General features: G+C 46.6%; 1 protein-coding gene and 1 long non-coding RNA gene across 8 annotated transcripts in view; both read left to right on the forward strand.

Moving 5' to 3' along the window:
* The first annotated feature begins 1,860 nt into the window (after positions 1-1,860).
* On the forward strand, positions 1,861-6,886 carry LOC113956298. The gene is made up of 2 exons (XR_003530799.1): positions 1,861-1,976; positions 2,470-6,886. It is a non-coding gene; the product is annotated as an uncharacterized LOC113956298 (long non-coding RNA).
* A 1,886-nt stretch (positions 6,887-8,772) lies between these two features.
* KDM7A (lysine demethylase 7A) overlaps positions 8,773-18,681 on the forward strand; it is an 89,279-nt gene continuing 79,370 nt past the window's right edge. For 5 of the 7 annotated variants that reach the window (XR_003530803.1, XR_003530804.1, XR_003530805.1 and 2 more), the window contains exon 1: positions 8,774-8,951. Coding sequence is in view for 4 of the 7 variants with exons in the window: in XM_027662684.1 (XP_027518485.1) it covers positions 8,836-8,951 (116 nt within the window). In the remaining 3 variants the exon portion in view is untranslated. Of the gene's footprint in view, positions 8,952-18,681 lie in introns of all 7 variants that reach the window. The other 2 variants (XM_027662695.1, XM_027662714.1) reach the window with 1 other exon arrangement.

Here is an 18,681-nt window from a genome sequence, read left to right on the forward strand (position 1 = left end):
GCACTGCTGTCCTGACAGTGGAGCAGGCACGTGGGGGCTCCTTTGTAGTCCTAGGTGTCATTCCTCAGGAACAAGCTTTTCCCTGGGATTTGGATCTTACCTTTCTTTCTTTGCTTATGCCCCATTTGCCATATTGTTTGAATGAGACCCACCTTGCAGGTGTTCCTGTGCATGGCTAAGATTGGATGTGTGAGCAGCGCTGGCAGAGAGCTGAGAGACAGCTGAGGGGAGACGAGGCAGGGATGGCACGAGCCAGTGCGCTGAGTCCAGGTGAGCAATACCTCTCTTTGGGTCTCTTGCTGGATATGGTCCAGCTACAGCTGCTGTGGGACCAGGCAGTGCTGTAGTCCTTTGGGCAGGGGCACGGGAATCACAGGGACACCCTCTTCCCCGCACTGGAGGTACCTGGCTTTCCCCTTCTTCTCTCTGTCCTGGTCATTCCAATGGCAGTGTGGAGTGACAGTGGGAGGAGAGCTGAGCAGTGTGCTGCAGCTGGGGACTGACCCCTTGGGAGAGCTTGGCAATTACAGCTCTGCCCTGAGACAAGGCAATCTGGGTCCTGCCACCAGCCCCGCAGGACCTGAGGGGCTGCAATGCTGCAGCCACAGACATGGCTTGGATGAGGGTGCCACGGTCACCACTCGACAAAGCAGTGGAGGTTTGGCAGAGGTGTCTGTGCTGCTCCTAAGGCTGGAAGGGATACGGGTGGCGCGATGGGTGCTCAGTGCATCCCAAAGTCTGTGCTGCCAGATCCGCTCCCTCATGCAGCTTAGCCAGGCTCACCAGTCTTTGATCAGAGTTGGGAGGTGTTAGGGCAGCCCTCACAACCCCTCTGCAGGACCCAGTGACCATTCCCCACCTCCCAAAGACATCACAGGATCAGTCTCTGGAGGGAGCAAGAGGTGGTCAGGAAGGGGCTGCTGGATTCCCCATGGACGTGGAGAAACACCCATGCCCCTGTTGCTCTGTCTGCAGTGCTCCACAGGCCCTGCTCCCTACCTGCCCTCTGGGGCAGGAGGAGCGCAGGCCTGCGGGCCAGACGGGCACGTACAGCAGGGCCACTTCTCACATACGAGGGCTCCCTTCAACAAAGCCGTGTCTGTCCTGCTCCCACTATTTCTGCCTATGCGGTTGGGGACTGGGGGGGTGGAGGAGCACAAAGGACACCAGACAATAGGGCGAGCGGGAGCATTCCTCACACCCATGGCGGCAGGCAAATGGGCTTTGTCTCCAGCCGATGCCTCCCTCCGTTCGGGGGGCAGTCGCTGCCGTCCGTCCTTCCCTGCTCCTTTGTTCCCGCTCTGCTGCCAGGGGTGAGACAGGCAGGTGAGCGGCGCGCGAGGCAGGGGGCTGGCAACGTGCGGCGGCGGCCGCATATTAATGGATTTCTCCAGCCTGTCGCTGGGTGTTTGACTTGATTCATGAGACTCCTCCGTCGGATGCGGCCGGCAGGGAGAGAGAGCAGGGAGACAGCTATTGTCTGCCAGGCCTGGGGCCCTGCCGGTGCTGCTCCGGTGGCTGCCACCGCCGCCTCCAGCCGCAAAAAGCACTTTGCACCTTTGCCCCGATGTCCTTCCCACTCGGGGTGTCCGTCTGTCCAGGGTGGTATGAGGTGGGACCGTCTGGTACCTGCACACCACGCGTGTTCCTGTGGTGTGAAGCTGCGCTGGGAAGGCAGGCAGGTATCAGGCAGCTTCCCAAACACAACCCCTCAGAGTGCAAGAGCATCACACTCCAGTCTCAACGGGCTGGGCTGCTCACTGCTTGTGCAGCTGAAAAAGCTTTCACCCAGTGTCTTAGTGACACCAGGAAAAAGCTTCTGATGCCTTTTTTTTTTTTTTTTTTTTTAATGGCAGCTGTAGATTTTACACTACATTTTATGCTTGGCTATAATTTTGAAACAAAACAAATAGGCAGCTGGTGGACAGGTATCAACCAGGCAGCAATCAGCTTCTCTCTTGAAAAGCCTGATTCAGGTACAGCATTTGATAATGCTCTTTGTGGGAAGGGTGTGGATAATAATAGCAGAGAAGGAAAACAAACTGGATGGAGCGCACTCCATCATGCTGACAAAGACCTGGATTGTACATGCCGGGGTGCAAATAGGATTGTTTGCATATTCAGCTGACTCTATCTTCCCTTTTGCCCATCCCTGAACGTCGGTGGTGCCTGAGCTCCTCGGGGAGCTGTTTGAGTTGGGGGGACAAATGTGTGTGGGGGAGGGGGGTAAAGGAGCATGTGGAGGAGGAATGAGAGCAGAGAGGGTGCTGCTTTCAGGGGCTACAATAGAAAAGGGCTAGCTGGTGGGCAAAATGCTCCAGGGATAGAGTTTATCGGACTGAATATAGGAAGCTGCAGATGAGCTTGTCTGTCAGGCTTCCTTTTATATCCCTGACATGCAGTTCATCTCACTCTGCAGAGCAAAATAAAGGTCCCAGGTTTGATTTTTTTTTTCTTTCTTTTTCTCAGCTGTCAAGGAATAAAACTGAACTGAGGGGGAAAGGAGCATTTATTCCCAGCAGGAAAAGAGAGGAATGCTGAAATGAAGGATTTTCTCCAATTATAGCACTCCTCAGGCAGCAAACCCACCTCTGAGTTTCCAGCGAACCTACCAGACCTACAAACCAAACCAATCAAGTAATGTCAAGGTGTATTTACTCTCCTAGTAACCTGCTGACCCATTCCCTCTCTGTACCATGCTAGTGGCTCACAAGGATGCACCCCAATGCTGTGTGCTGGGAAGGGGCACAGCTGTGAGCCCAGGTGGGGCAAGGTGACTGAATGGCTCCCAACTCCCACTCTCCATCCATCATAGCATGGAAAGGGGGTGCTGAAGAGGAGCCCGTGTTGGGAACAGTGGCGCTTGGGGACTGTGCCTGTCCTTTGTGCTGGCTGCTCTCAACGAGGCAGAAAATTAATTGTAAAGAGGAACTCACACACACCTGCCTGCAGCTGAAGAGCAGCTTATGTCAGAGATCACCTAGACTTGACTGCTGTCAAATATTGGCTGCAAGTGAGATGGGTTTCCTGAATGCTGTGTTTTACTTGGTGACATATCCTGAACCTTTGGGAAGAGCTTTTTCAAATAAGCTTTTTGCAGATGTCTTTTTTTTTTTTCTTTCTTTCTTCTTATAAAGAGTATTAGGCTATCACAGCATTGGAAATGCTGATAAATTTGGTGTAAAAGTCTTGTCTGCTATTCATTTCCCTATCTAATGTTCATCTCTGCACTGTCCTCAGAGCATGTCCTGCCCATAGTTGCTCTGTTAACTTGTCCCTGCTCATAACACCCTGCACAAAACCCACAACTGGGCGCTTTTCGGTCTGATTAAAATCATGCTGTGCAATAGGAAATACAAATTAGCTCTGGCCTTTGGGCTCCTGACAAGTTTCCAGTGCTGCTTTCAGCACCACGCAGATTGTGTAACTCCATCCGTGCGTCCTCCGTGTGGTGACGTCTCCCCCTCCGTCATGAGCTGGGCTGGCTGCCACACATCCAGGTTCAGCTGTTAATACTTCAAGCAGCTTTTAGAACTGAAGGAGGAAGAGAGATTGCCAGCAGCCCTGTGAAATGCGGAAACCAGCTTTTTCTTGCTAGGAGACAGTGTGGGAAGGGGCAAAAAGAGGGTTTTTTCTAGGTAATTCCCCAAAACTTGATGTTTGTGCAAATACCTCCCTGTCTAATGAGCAATTCGGGAGCTCAGCACCAGGACAGCTAATGCTTCAGTACAGGATTAACCTCTGAAGGAAGAGCACAGTAGCATCTTATACAAACTGTGGCTTAAGTTTGCCTGGCCATGAAGCACACAGCACTTTCCTGCCTCCTCCAAGGATTCAAGCCGGGCAACTATGTTGCATCATTTCGGCATTGCTAACAGAAGGGCTGAGGCAGCAGCTACCGTGTCATGTCTTCAACAGAAACCCTTAAGTCTCGGCAACTTCCTCTGAGGATGCTGAAGCAAACACTGTCCAGACCTGCAAATGAACAAGTTACAAATGACATCTCTGGTTCGAAATGGTGCGTGGGCGCGACGTGGGCGAATGTTCCCTGCCCTGGGTGTTTTCTAAAGGTCTCTGAAGCATGAGGCATGACTGAATGACTTGTGTTTTCTTTAAATGACGAGTGGGTGAATCTTGAATCATTGGTCTGCTTTTATTTTTGTTAGATGTGTGTGGGCTGACAACATGACTCAGTATTTTCTCTGCAGATGCAAAGATCGTACTGCCAATTCTCGGTATGCTTCAGACAGTTTCACACAGAGAACTGGAACGCTTTTTCAGTCCGGAGCTTTGCTTTTCGGCAGTCTTAAGCCTCTTGATGTGAAAATAAATAAGTAATTTTAAAAATGAGTGCTTTGCCAGAATCTGCAAAAATACACCGAAGAAATGGCCAAACATGGGGAAAGTACCTCTACCCCAATGTTTCCCCAATAATTTGTCTGATTTTTTTCACATGATTCTGGAAATGGCCATTAACATCTGATTTCTCTTTGTGATTCTCCCTAGCCTCAGTTGCTGCTGGGCCATCTCTCTGTCTGCTGAGTATCATCTCTGGTGTTTATTTAATCACCCTTGCCCTGCGGGGTGAGAGCCACCATCCTCGGACTGATGGCTGTGAGTTCTCCCCTCCTCCCAAGAGACAAATAGGCATATTTGTGGGTACCTGTATGTGGTTCAGACAGAAGTTCCAGAAAACGTTCTTTTCTCCCTTCTGGCAACCTCCCTGTCTTGCTCCCCCTTCTTTATCCTCCCTTTATGCCATGTACAGCATATGGCATGTGCTTTGGGAGATATGCAAGGCCAGGCATGGGCTTTGGATGCTTTTATTGTGCAATGATGAGTGCTCTCTTCTCCCATATCCTCTTTGCTGATGTGCAGTGTGCTGGTAGTCACGTCCTTGATAAGAATGGCTTTCTTGCTAAGACCCTCATCTGTAATCATAGCCCAGCATCTTACTGCCAGCAATAAACTGTTTTTCCCTGCTGATAGCAGCCCTCAGCCCGCCCTGGATCTTGCTGAAGATTTGTGAATGGCTAGAGAATAACAGACTAGTGGATGGAGGATGTTGCAGAGCAAAGGTTGTCTATGAAGACGATGTGACAATAGATTTGCTCTGTAGAGCATGCAGGGTGAAATGAATTCTGTACACTCTGTTTATTTGATTGCTAACTTCTACCACAGAAGAATTTTCACACTCAACCCCTAGCAATGTCCTTGGCTAATGTGACCTGTACTTAGCAGCAGGACCCAAACCCCACTATAATCCTGACTCTGTACTGACCCATACAATAGTGAGCCATACCTGGCCCATATATGCACAAGTACGTATTATAGTGCTAGGGAACTGTATCATCTTTCTATCATTCTAGTTTCTCAGTCCTCAGATTTATTCCCTATTCCTGGCATTTTCTCTGCCTTCTGCTGCCTACCCATGGCAATCTTTCACCCCAAGCTTAAGGCTGAGCACATCCACTATCCCTACAAACTTCATGGAAAGCCACTTGATGTGACTGGCTCAAGTGCTTTTGCAGCTGTATCTCATAATGACAAGAACTGGGTACCAGGCCTTATAATTTCTCCTCAATCCTCACCTTATTCAGGAATAATCCTGCAGTTTAAGCTCTTTTTACCCCACAACCTAATTCCAGCCTTAAGTACAAACTATCAGCCAGCACTCCTTGAAACATGAGCAGAAGCGTTCTGCTTTACTGAGTACCAGCACTCAGGCTTGCCCTGAGGAGGAAAGAGGTGGTGCTCTTTAGTCCTCATTGTCCCAATCCCTAACCTTGACTTTAGTGTCTGAAGACCTGATGCTCTTTATCTCTGTACCTCTGAGTTCCAGAGCCACTCACCCCTGCCAGCCCCAGCCATGTGTTTCTAAAATGCTGGCTAGAGTCCAGGCATGGGGATGGAGGCATCCACTGGGACTTGCTGGGTTTAGGGGCTGGAAGTTCTGTTTGTTAGAAGTTGTGCTTGGTGGGGCAGGGCATGTATGGTGGAGTTTAGGGTGGAAAGATTATGGTTGGGCACAGCCTGAAGGATCAACTGGCTTACTCCAGCTGCTGAGGGGATGGTAGGCTGGGTGCAACCCAGAGCATGGGGTGAGGGGGAGTGTGACAGTGTCTGCACATCAGACAGACACTGATGGTGTGTTCCACTGATCACTCTCATTTCTTAAGAAAGGCTTCTTTGCTCTTGCCTGCTTACTTCTCACTATGAACTTTACTTTGCACTCTTAAGATCACAACTTCCTTTTTTTCAAAAAAAAAAAAAAAATTTCCTGTAATCAAGGCCTGTGAAAGGAAGCACCCACAGGGTGCTGAGATCAGCCTGCTGCCTCATTCTTTGCACTCTCAGGGGTTGGCAGCTTTCTCGCATGTCAAGTGAAAACTTCCTCACCCAACCCAGTAGTGCTGGACTCACCCTGAGCCAAGCCAGGTCTCCTCCCACGTCGCTCACGTTAGGCAGCCTCACCCCATCTCTTACAGGAATACCCAACCTACACAACGTGTGCCTTACCGAGGCTCTCTTGTTTGCAGACACCTCCTGGAACACAACACATGTGCATTTTTATGGCCAATTTGGACAAAGTCATCGCTCCAGATGGTAACCGCAACTTCTAGATAAGACCTGACATGTGACAACCTAAGAAACACCAAAATGAGGAGGGAAGGAAGGAATTGTCCATTTTCAGACGCCAGCGTGGCTACATATACTGACACTGTTGCACAAACACAAACAATTTTAACTGGAACAGTTGCCTCTTGGTAGTTGTTCCATTACCTGTAATTGATTATGCCAGAGCTTGCTGCCTCTGTGATCAGAAAGCAACTTCCTCCGTGTGCTTTTGAATCAGATTAATAAAGGGAAACAATATTTCTACTGAGAAAACCTCTTGGTATGTTTTATTTCCTGAAACCCTGAAATTGACATTTGTTACCTTGCTGCTGTTTCTTACCCCTATGAAACTTAACATCAGCGTTTTAGACAACTGATATGTCCGTGGCCGCATTTTCAGTTGCTGAAATACTGGGATGTGTTGGGAAACAAAAGAGTACTGAAACACCCACTAACAATGTCCTGCAGGTCAGAACCTCATGCACTTTCTAAATAGGTCAGGGTTTGGTCCGAGAATCTGGTGTTTCTTGAAGATATCCTTTACATTTCCTTTATATCTCTATTTCGTTCTCCATTCAGTCACAGAGCCTGCATGCTGGATTTATTTGTTTTACATTTTTTTGCTGTCCAATTTGCTGCCAAATCATCATCTCATATTGCTGTCTTATATAAACGTTAACATTAGCAAGCTTCACAATAACAGCCTGGGAAGGAAACATTTACTTCTGAGCTTTCCCCTGCCAAACAAATGTACAGCGTTTGCTTTTTTTGTGGCTACTGGTTAAGGCCATGGGATATAAAATTATAATGCTGTAGGCAGTGTTAGTCTATTACAGTTATGATCACTGTAACATGCACTTCAACATATTTATTGTTTTGCTTTTAAATTCCTACGTTCAGCGTGGAGGACACGAGTCCCCATTCCCTCACATAATCTCCATAGCTCCTTGAAAGTCTGCAGGAGAAAACCAACTCCATTTTTAAGCTCTACTTTCTTGTTCTGGGTGACACATAGTGAAAGCATCGGTGTTACTTTTCTGTCCTGAAAGAAGGGGTGACGGCGTGAAATGGGATAATGATGCAAAAGTACAAACGTATGCAGAGAGCTTGAACAAGAAATAAACGAGTGGAACCCGCAGCTGGGCAGCATGGAAACACAGGCCTGTCCTAAAATCAGACGTGCCTCTACCCCGAGGTCCCTCCGGGAGAAAGCACCAGTGCGTGTCCACCAGCATTCTGTGTGTGGAATTCAGTTTGTGCCTGACGAGTTGGGGACAACACTTTACAGAAATTGCGGTATACGAGTGGTATGTCATTGGCTCCCTCTGCCCCTCGGCGGGGCCCTTCAGGTACCTAACTCGCATAAGGAGGATTCAGCCGGAACCGGGGGGGGACTTGCGCGGGCCCCAGTGCCGAGGCCGGCAGAGCCCGGCTGGCCCCGGCAGCTGCTCCGACCGACCTGCGCCGGCTCCTCGGGGACAGGACGGGAGGAGAGGGGACAGGACTGGAGGAGACAGGGCTGGACAGGGCAGGACGTCCCGACCCTCAGGCGCCGCCGCCGCGGTCGTTACATAACGGCGAGCGGGGAGCGGCGCGCGCCTGGTCCCGCCCCCCCCGCCCGTGTCCTCGCGGCACCCCGCCCCGCCCCCTCCCCGCGTGACGCTAACGGGGAGGGGGGGCCCAGCGCGTGCCTCCCCCCGCCCCGCCCCCCGGTAGGGGCGGCACGTGCACGCCCCTCCCCGAGCGCCTGGCGGGGGGGGGAAATCGCGCTCCCCCCGCGCACGCTCAGTGCCCGCCGTCCTCGGGCCGGGCCGGGCCGGGCGGGGCGGGACCGGGCGGGGCAGAGGGGGGCGCTCCGTTCGGCGGGGCGCAGGCGCGGCGGGGCCGGTCGCCGTGCGGGGCGGGTGGGGAGGGCGGGGCGGTTCCCTCCTTCCCCCCTTCCATCTCCATCCTCCTCCTCCTCCTCCTCCTCCCCCCGCCTCCGCGGGGGCCGGGTGACGCACGTGCGCGCGCCCCCGCGCGCTGTTGTCCGCTCGCTCCCGAGCCGCCCGCCCGTGCGCGTGCCTGCCGGCGGCGGGGGGCGCGCGCGGCGTGCGGGGCCGGCACGCGCGCTGTTGTTATTGGCGGCGCCGCCGCGGCCGCGGCGGAGGGAGCGGGGCGGGGGGGACGGGACGGGACGGGGAGGAGCGGGCGGCTCAGTCAGGGAGTTCTTTAAAGATGGCCGGAGCGGCGGCCGCCGCCGCGACCCCCGTGTACTGCGTGTGCCGCGAGCCCTACGACGTGAGCCGCTTCATGATCGAGTGCGACATCTGCAAGGACTGGTTCCACGGCAGGTACGGCGCCGGGAGCGGCGCCGGGGTCGGGCGGCGCGGCGGGGCAGCGGCCGGGGCGGGCGGCCGGGCGGCCACCGGGCACAGGCGGTGGCAGTCGCCTCCCCCCCCTCCCTCCCGGCGAGGGGACAATGGCTGCGCGGCGGCAGCACGGAGGGACCCGCGGGCGCCCGGCCGGTCCCGCTCCCCGCACGGTGGGGACAGCGCCGGTGCCGGCGGGGGCGGCCGTCCCCGGGCACATGGGTCCGCGGCTGCGAGGGGGCGGACGGGCCGGGCCGGTTACGAAAGAGCAACAGATGCGGGGCCGGGGCCACCCCGAAGTTGTGCGGGCTGTGCGGAGGCGCCGCGTGTCCCCCCGCGCCCCCGGGGGGTCTCTCCCGGGACAGGGCGGTCTCCCGGCGGCGAAGTGCGGGCGCCGGGGCTGCCCCCGGCCGGGTGCGAGCTCCGGGATGCCCGTGCGTTTTGTTTGCGGGGCGGGGGGAGGGTAGGAGGAGAAGGGTCGCCCCGCGCCTCTCTCTGCTTTGACGTTTCCAGCCCGGTCCCGAGCGGCCGCCGCCGCCGCGTGTGTGTGTGTGTGTGTGTGTTTTGCGACCCGAGCGTGCGAATAATAAAAGGCCCGGCAGGAGGAGGAGGAGGAGGAGGCGGCGGCGTTGGGGATCCACGGGCAGTTAAACAAAGGAGCAAGTTGCGGGCCCGCGGCGGCGGCGGCCGCTCGGCCGGGCCGGGGCTTGCGGGGGCCGCGCGGTGCCGCCCCCGCCGTGCGGGGAGCGCCGGGGCGAGCGCGGCGGCCCGTGATTGACAGCGCGGCGTTTAAATACCCCGAGCGGCCACAACAACAGCGCCGGCCGCCCGCGCCGCGCCCCCTGCCGGGCAGGGCCGGCAGCGCCGCCCCGGCCTGCCCCCGGCGCTGGGGGTGGGGGGGGGCTGCTTGTTTTTTGCCTTTATTTATTTTTTTTTTTAATTTTTTTTTTTTTTTTTTTTTTTTAATTTGTTTCCTCCCCTCAATGGCAAAAGGCAAGCGCTGGCTGAAAGTAGGTTGCGTATCTAGGTGTTACTTAACAGTGATTGTTGCGCACGGGTGTTTTCACGCCACGTTTTTTTAGGATGAAAGGCAGGCTCTCAGCGTTTCAGATGTTGACTCGCACGCCGGGGTTGATTTGTTCTTTGTACACGGGTTTTTCCCCCCCCCCCCGGCTCGAACCGCAGTATAATAGAAACTGTGAAGAGAGGATTTGTAAATCATAAAAACTGGCCAAAGCAGAATTGTCATAGCTTGACAACAACTCCTCGTTAATATTTTTGTCTAGATTACTGCCAGTAAAAAGATGCTGAGCATGGTCAGAACTTTGAATGTGGAGTTTAGTACGGCTTTTTTCTCGGTGCCGGCATGAGCCACAGATGTGTTGTGCCATCAAGGTACATTTGCGATCTTGTCTCTTCTGTGGTTCTTTGTGGCTCTTGGTGTGGCAGGGCTGGGTTTGTGTTCGTTTTCCAAAGAATACTCTTGCCAGTGCTGTTGTTTGGAGTGAACTCCACAGCAGCTCTTTCAGGTTACAGCAGCTTAATACAAGTTTGTTAAAACTCGGTCACTGCCTGCAGTAAAGGTGCAGACATCCCGTGAAGGTGTTTGTGAGGTTACAGGTTCTCTTTTTTTCCAGGTATTTTTCTGCATTTGTGTAGTTGCTCTTTCAGTCTGTCCTGGCAATTGCTGAGGTTCCATGCAGACTGAACTTAAATCTCAGCCTTGTGCATCAGTATTACTGGGGTACGGATGAATTAGTTTTTGGAATTGTTATGAGGAGGAAAGTATTGCCTGATTCAAAGGTGGGACAGACCACTTGGTAGCTTTCCTGAATCCTGATCTGCAAAAAGTTCCACAGTGGTTCTTGTGATTGAGCTCTGTCATGTAATGGGTAGAAAAACTGTGCTAGCACTGAACAGCTTTGACAGTCTGAAACCCTAAAAGTGGAAAATAAGTGAGCCAGCAGGAACTGGCAACAGCCGTGCTGCTCTGGGATTTAGTTGCACACTCACCCAGTCCCGTGACTAAGGGACAGGTCTGTGGGAGACCCGATGCCCTCTGCCAGCTGTGGTCTGCTCTGGTAGTGCCTTTCGCCTTGTTTTAAGAGTGTCTAAAGACTGTTACATAGCTTGTGAAAGAAAATATGCACTCTTAAATCTTGAAGTTTTTGGTGAACTTCTTGATTTCATGTTTTCTTGATTTGATTTTTTTTTTTTTTCCCCTGGCCTGTGGAATGGGAGTGATGTTTCTTCTGTGTTAAGAAATATATAAACCCAGATTTACTTAAGGCTGTGAAGTGCTAGCATGATACCTAGCACGTATTATTGGATTATGGACTCTTTGCTGCCTTCCTGTGTATAGTCAAGAGAGTGTCTGAACAGTACAGTAGAGGCAGTACAAAGTCTGTTCTGATAGATTGGTACTTAGTCCCTTTAAATTTTATGTGAATTTTTTCCCCCTGTGTTTCCTTCTTGCACTCTGTCTTCAAATGACTGTATTTTGGTTTGCTCTTACGAATACAGTAGTATTATCAAATATGCATTTTGTTGCTTCTGGCAAATATTTGTGTAAAAGCAAATGTTTTGTTGTGCCTGGCAATGCTGTGAACCTACATTGTGGGTTTTAGTTACTCTACCAGTGGGCCTAACATGCCTAACATCCAGCCACAGTCTTGTGTAATTACCCCTTGCTGAACAAAAGAGCGGAACGTGTGCTGTGCAGTGTTTGAGGCTTGGTGGCTGTCTTGAATAGCTTGCCAGAGTGGAGAGATTACAGAGACTTAGATGTGACAAACTGTCAAATCTTTCAGATGGGCAAATCCATTTATGCTTTAGACAATTTTTGTGTTTTTCCCATCTTTTTATCTTTTTTAAATGAAAATGTCACATTAAGCTGCTTCCCGCTTTCTGACTTGTCTAGGATATACTCCAGCTAGAATGCAGGATAAAAAGTCCTTTATTCTGCTCTAAGTGTTCAACTTTTTCTTGGATCTGTTCAGTAACTCTTGAAGCCTGTTTAATTTCTTGGCTTCATCTTCAAATGATGTGTATCATAGAATGATAATTCTCTGTCTCCCTTCATTTTTTTTATGCTCTCTCTCAGTTATTAGGGTAACTACATGCTGTCATCTTTTCTCACTTGTGTTTTTTTTGCTGTGATATATGTAACCTTATGCACAGAATATCTTTTTTTAAACCGATCTTGCAGTCAGCTCTGTTCTTGAAATATGTTTGTGAAGTTTGCAGAAATCCTATTGTCAGCTTTGAAATTTTTGTCCTTTTTTGTGTTTGTGATATCCGTACTTGACTAGATTTATGTGTGTTGCATAGATGTCACTTATTTCTGTAGACTAGATTTCAGACAGGTCAACAAACTGAAGTTTAAGCATATAATTCAAGTATTGTCTGTAATGCTTCAGGAGTAAATGACTGTAGAGTTGGGTTTTTGAGGAGGTTTGCTGCACTGGTTGTATCCTGTACTGATTGTAAAGGAGCAGGGAGAAGTCAGTCAGGTAAACTGAAAATTAAAAATGCAGGTGCCCCTATGAAGTCTTCTGAGCAGCCCTTTTCCAGGGGTTGTTTTGTTTCTCAACAAAAATACAGTGAACTTCTAACATGTCTCCATGATGAATAGGTTACGAAATTATCAAGTGTGTGGATGTCAATTACAGTAATGGCCTCTGCCTTTTGAAATGCCTGCAACCTTTCTAATGTATTTTCTTACAGTGATTTTTTTTAAACAGAAGAAATGTTTTATTCTTCAAAGTTAGAATAGTGAGGAATGGGAAGGGAAAGCATCCTTTTTTTTTTTTTTTTCAAAATTAGTAGTTTTTCTGAAAATTTTATTATGGTGTCAACTCTTATGTTTTCCCCCTCAAGGAAAAAAAAGACAGAAAACAGCCCATCCAGCTTTGCTCAACTCACATCTTCAGTGTTTTCTGTAAATGAAGCTTAAATTTAGAAGCCATAAATATTTTTTCTTTTATAATTTTTTGTGTTTACAGAAATAAGCATTTAATTTGAGCAAGTTAGAGGGCAATAAAGGAAACACAACACTAACCTGTGTGTAGTGTACGTATGCATGCACTTCTGTTGCAAAGCAAAGTCAAATTGATTAAATTTATATGGAATTTTTAAAAAATTGATAACTCTTGCTCTCAGGATTAATTTTGTATTCTGTGTAGTCTTGAAAGAATTAACTTTCCTTTTCCCTTTCCTGGAGCAGTTCATTGATGGTATTTTGCCATTAAGTGTTTGATATTTTTTGCAGCTTTGTCATTATTGAAAAACATTTAATAACATCGTTTGAAAAGAAAGGTGATTCATGTACCTTTTGAAGATGATTATTTAAACTGCAAATGCCTCGAGGCTTTTTTTCGTCAGATGGAGGAAAAATTCAGCACCAAAATCACATCTGAGTGAAGTTCACATAGGACATAGTTTTTCTGATATTGTGTAGATTTGAACATGTCTTCGTTTGGTCTCTGAAGAAACATAAAACTTCTCAGCCACTCCTTAGTATGATCTCAATTTAAAGTCAAGGTTCCCTCTTACAGCTGTTAGGTTACATGCTACAGGTCTCTCTGAATACACTGGTTTATACTCTGAAGGCAAGCTTTCTCCTTAAGAAAAGAAGGAAATGTACATGCTATAGTGACTATTTTTTCTGAATTGGTTCTTTGTTTTGGAGCTTTATACATGAGGTTCTGCACTATGGGCTTCACCAACTCTTTGCTGTTGAAAGAGGCTGTCCCACTCCTGGCTGCATGCTACTATAATTCCTCTTTTGCTGGTTCAGTGCTTGCCTGATTGGTAAATCAGCTCTGCTCACAAAACTGACAGAACCCATTCTCTTGCTGGGTTAGCTTTTTGTTGGGTTACTGAGCTGAACGGGCTCATCAAAGGTTAGGATGAGTCTGAGGGTGTTGCAAAACACTGATGAGGACTGTGTTGCTGGAGATGATGATAGTGGGTGGGAAAAGACAGAAGAGTTGCTCATTTTTCTTCCTCACTGCCCACTTTGGGATCAATAGCTTACCCAGTTTTGTGGAACCTTGTTTTTGTGTCTCAGTCACCATATGTGTTTCCGCTTTGAATGCGATGGACTCGGCCCAAACCCAGCTGCTCATCTAGCGGGGTCTGTAGGAGTCAAGGACTTCCAGCGCAGCTGCAGGAGTGCAACCCCAGAGCATCATCTGTTTGCAGGGGCAGGTGAAGCTCCTGCATCTGTCTTAAAGGGACTTGAAGGACAAGGCATGGTGATGCTTATGGCAGGAAGTGTGAAGGCTGCAAAGCGACTATTGCAAATGCCTTCTGGTGTGGACCTTCTGTTTACAGAAAATTAAGGCCTTGTGGTTAGAAACTACAAGGGACCTGAACTGAATCAACAAATCCTTGTCTGGTCAGTAAAGCTTTGGACTGTCACCAGAGGCTTTTGAGCTGACTTTCTGGCATTTGTAGTGTATATGCCTTAAATTCTTGAGGTGGCAATTTGGTGTATCTCAGGGAAGTGTTTGAGACCCCAAGGGAAAGCTAATGTGTTTGTTAACCTTACTTTTCCTTGTCTTAGCCTTGTTTCCTCAGAAGTAAGATGGAAGCCTGAAACTTAAGTCTAATGAGCTGTGTGTCCTCTGCAAAAGAATTAAGTAACTTCAAGTGACTTGAGCTCTTCTAACAATACAAAAGCTGAAATAGTTTTGGTTAAACTGAGAAGAAACTAGTTATAATGAGGCTGCTAGACAAGCACTTGTGTAATTGGGTGTCTGCTTCCAACCCTTTTATATTCCTCATTTGAGCAAACCATTTTTTTCCTTCTTGGTTCCCATCTGTGAAGTGGGAAGACTTATTAATATATATTAAAGTTAGATGTATTCTACTGTACTAAGCACTGAAGAGTTGCAAGTATTCAAATTTCTTCAATTTTGAAGCTGTATAATAACATGTGGAATTATGTGTAGAAGTTTTTTTCTTTATAGTTTTCTTGAAAAACTGGCTTTATTTGAAGTATGTATGCTTTGGAAGTTAACACTTCTTTCCTTTAGATCTGTAATTTGGTAAATTTTTTTCATTTGTTGTTCTAGAATAGAAGGCAGTAGATGTTTTAGAATATGCTTTCTGACATAGTAATTAGGACAAGAAAAACTGTATTTCCAACAAAGATCTGTAAGAGAACTGAATGGTACATAATGCAGCTTTTTTAATTAGAACTCCAACAAGATTCTAGTGAGTTATTAAATGGTAGTAGTTCTAATTTCTAATTAATTATTAGAAATTATTTCTAATTAATTATTGCCTTTTCCCTGTTAGTTAAAAGATACAGGTGTTCAGATTTAGTGATTGAAAATACCTTAATTTTTTATAATATTATAGTTGACCTATATTTTTGATACAATATTTTTTCCTTTGGCCGTTCTTGACTTTACAAACAAAGGCACTGTTAAGTATTTATGTGTAATTTAACTGTGTAGTAGTGAATTTTTTATTAGCTAGTTCATTTATGATAATTTTATACTCCAAAGTGTCATTTGTTGGTGCTTATGTAGCACTTCAGTATCTTCCTTTCCTTTTGTTATGTTTAATTCATGCACGATTTGACCGAAGTGTTCAAAATGTTTTCAGAAGGCTCTATTTTGTGAATTTTGTATCTACAAACTACAGAGGTAAGAGAAGTCTGAGTGGGAGACTGCTGCTTGGTACACTTAATTTCTATATATATCTGCTAGGTGCTACAGTGCAGAATGTGAAATATATTCTTTTATTTTAAGTTTATCTTGATCTGTTGATAATGCTGAGTTCTCTTAGGGTAACACAATGGCAGTAAAATGGATTAAGCCTTACAGTGGAGTATCACTCTGGTAACTGCCAGTGGGCAAAATCACATTAATTTTGTTTTCATTCTTCATTTGTGGTTTCTAGCTTTTCTTTTTGTGGACAGTTTTCATATTCATTAGTAGGTTTTTTTATGCTCAGTGCAGTTTTTTGTGCGCTGTCTGCATCATCTTTTGAAAGATCATGCAAAACAGGGTCTCCATTCTGTTGACATAATAGTTTGCACAAGTTGAAGATGAACTAATACTCTTCATGTAAATATTTGTAATTTCCCTACATCATTGTAAAATAGAATACCATTGTTTCAAAACAATTCTTGAGTAATCAGTAAAGACTTGTGTAGGTACAATGTGCATGCTTAAAACCGTAAACATGCTGAAATTTTACCTTTTGTCTCATTGCTCAAGTACGAAAATTCAATTAACAGCATTGCTATTGCTGTATTGTCAATGTATGAGAGATATTTTAGTGAAATATATAGCTTTTAAAATAGTTAAGCTATTTTTCATTTGTCAGTCCTTTCTAATGTGTTGTAACATTAGCTCGTGAATACGCAGAACTAACAGTCTATGGAGTATGAATAGTCTTGAGATGTCTGCTGTATGGTGGTAATGTGGATTTATGTGGCTAGTTACATCTCCTCAGGTCAATTCTGCTTTTGAATGGAATTAATATTTAATACTGTTTTCTCCATTACTTCAGCATTAACTAAAGTAGACTTCAAAACTGGTTTCTTTTTGAAAATATTGAGTTCATTGTTGCTCAGGCAGGCATAAATGCTGATGTTTGCCACAAAAGCAAGAAAGCTTTTTTTTACAAAACCCTCCCACATCATTCTGTCTTAAAAGCCAACTGGAGTGAGAATGACTGTTGTAGATTTTTAATATATTGTGGTATGAAGTCTATTTATTTTCATCTGAAACTGTCAGCTGACACTGCATCTAGCCTGGGAAATTAATTTCATAAATTTAATTGTGTTTATTCCGTTTACATTAATACTTTATTCACTTAAAGGCTCTTAAATCAGTATTCATGAAAGTGAGTGCAAGGAAAGGTGACTCTCTGAGAAATGGAATCTTTGATATTGAAGGCATGGGATTGATTTGATCTGTCATTCTTGCCACTTATCAGGCAGTATTTTCTGAAGAGACTGACATTTTTCTTTTGGGATATTGATGTTTGACTGCCAATAAACAAAGGCTAGATCAGATAAATGGAGAGCAACCAAAGAAAGTGCCGTGTCTTATTACCCAATAGTACTTGTAAAACTTCTAGTTGGCTTGCCCAAGGTACAGATTTTTAGTTTTGTTTCAATAACAAAAATATTTTGATCTTTTCACTGAAGGATTACATCATGTGCTTGACTTACAGAACTCGGTGTCAAGAATAAGCAGAAGAGAAATGAGTTTTTGTGAGTTAACGTAGGGCTTTCGGGGGTGTTGGTGGGTGCATCTGTGAGTTGTGGAGTGCTGTATGGAGCTGTCTAGGAACAGTATCAACAGCAAGGTAGCTGTGCTCATGTGACACTGTGCTCAGGCAAATGTTGCCAATCTGTCTCTTGGGATGGTGTTATCCCTTTTTATTTCATGAAGGTGTGCTGCGTTGACATATCACAGCCTCAAGCCCAAACACTCTGTCCTAGGTGTTTCTCTGTGCTTTGTTGCTTATGTAAGAGGGGACCAAAGTGTGTTAGGAAAAAGGTGTACACATGTAGTCTCCTAAATCTCAAGTTAAGTTCTGACTACAGTATTTGTCTGCCTGGAGGACAGATCAGTGTGAAGCAAAGGTGAGCAGCAACTTTCTGCCCCTGATGCTGTGCTCTCCTGTGTGAACAGCGAGGGCATCCAGGGGCATCCCTTCGCATCTCTTAAAACTGCAGTAAAATGTGCTGCTCTGATGGAATGAATATCACAGAAGGAGTTCAGAGTGCTGTTCTTATTCTTGCTAAGAACGAACGGGACAGCTGTAGTATTGAGTGATTGGACTAACGTCCTCGCTGAAAAGTGCTTATTTAACATTTAACTGAGTGAAAGCAGATGCCTTGGCTGTACTTACACTTCCAGCATGGTCAGCTGGCTTGTGCTTGAAGCATCATGAAGCTGGAGGATTTAGGTATTAACTAGAGTTAGAAGTGTCATTTGAGTAAATCAGAATTTTCTGAAGTCAAGGTATATATCTTAAGTGCTTCTACAAATTCTGACATTTATATTTTACTAGTAAGGGCAAATTCCAATTTCTTTTTGTTTTTTTTCGAATTGGTGTCTTAGCTACCATCACCAATAAGAATGCATTCATCTTCCTGGCCCTTATTTGACTGTGAAAAGAATTCTATTTTCTAATGAAAAAAAACACAAACCCTCTACTTTGTAGAATAATAAACCTTTTTACTCCTAGTTAGTTCTGGTACTGGATACTGAATAGATTTATTACTATAAGAGAGATCCAAGTGTTGTATATTGGTGAAAGGAGGATATCACTGGTGGCAGTGTTTAACGTGTTAATGCCAGGTGTTGTTACTTACTTCTGACGAAGATGCCTTGCATACAAGCGGTCTTTTCCCAAAGGTTATTCCTAACAATAAGGAATAGATACAAGATTTGTCTACAGTCCTGTTTGTTTATTGCACATTAGTGCTCTTGAGCCTTTTTTCTTTCTCCCCAGCATGTCAGTGTCCGTGCAGGTCTCTAGTTGGCTGAATTTCTCTGTCTTTCATAGGGTTGCACTGTATCTAATGCTCATTTTTCTTTGATGCTACACATGGTCTTAAACAGTGATGTTATGTGTGGACTCATGAAAAAATGGTAAAACATGGGCAAATAAAGCTTCAGCCTTTAAATATGGTCAGATGATCAGTGAAATGATTCTGAGCAGACATCTTGTTTGT

Source organism: Corapipo altera, unplaced genomic scaffold, assembly GCF_003945725.1.
Source record: "Corapipo altera isolate COAL_440 unplaced genomic scaffold, ASM394572v1 1, whole genome shotgun sequence".
Classification (NCBI taxonomy): Eukaryota; Metazoa; Chordata; class Aves; order Passeriformes; family Pipridae; genus Corapipo; species Corapipo altera.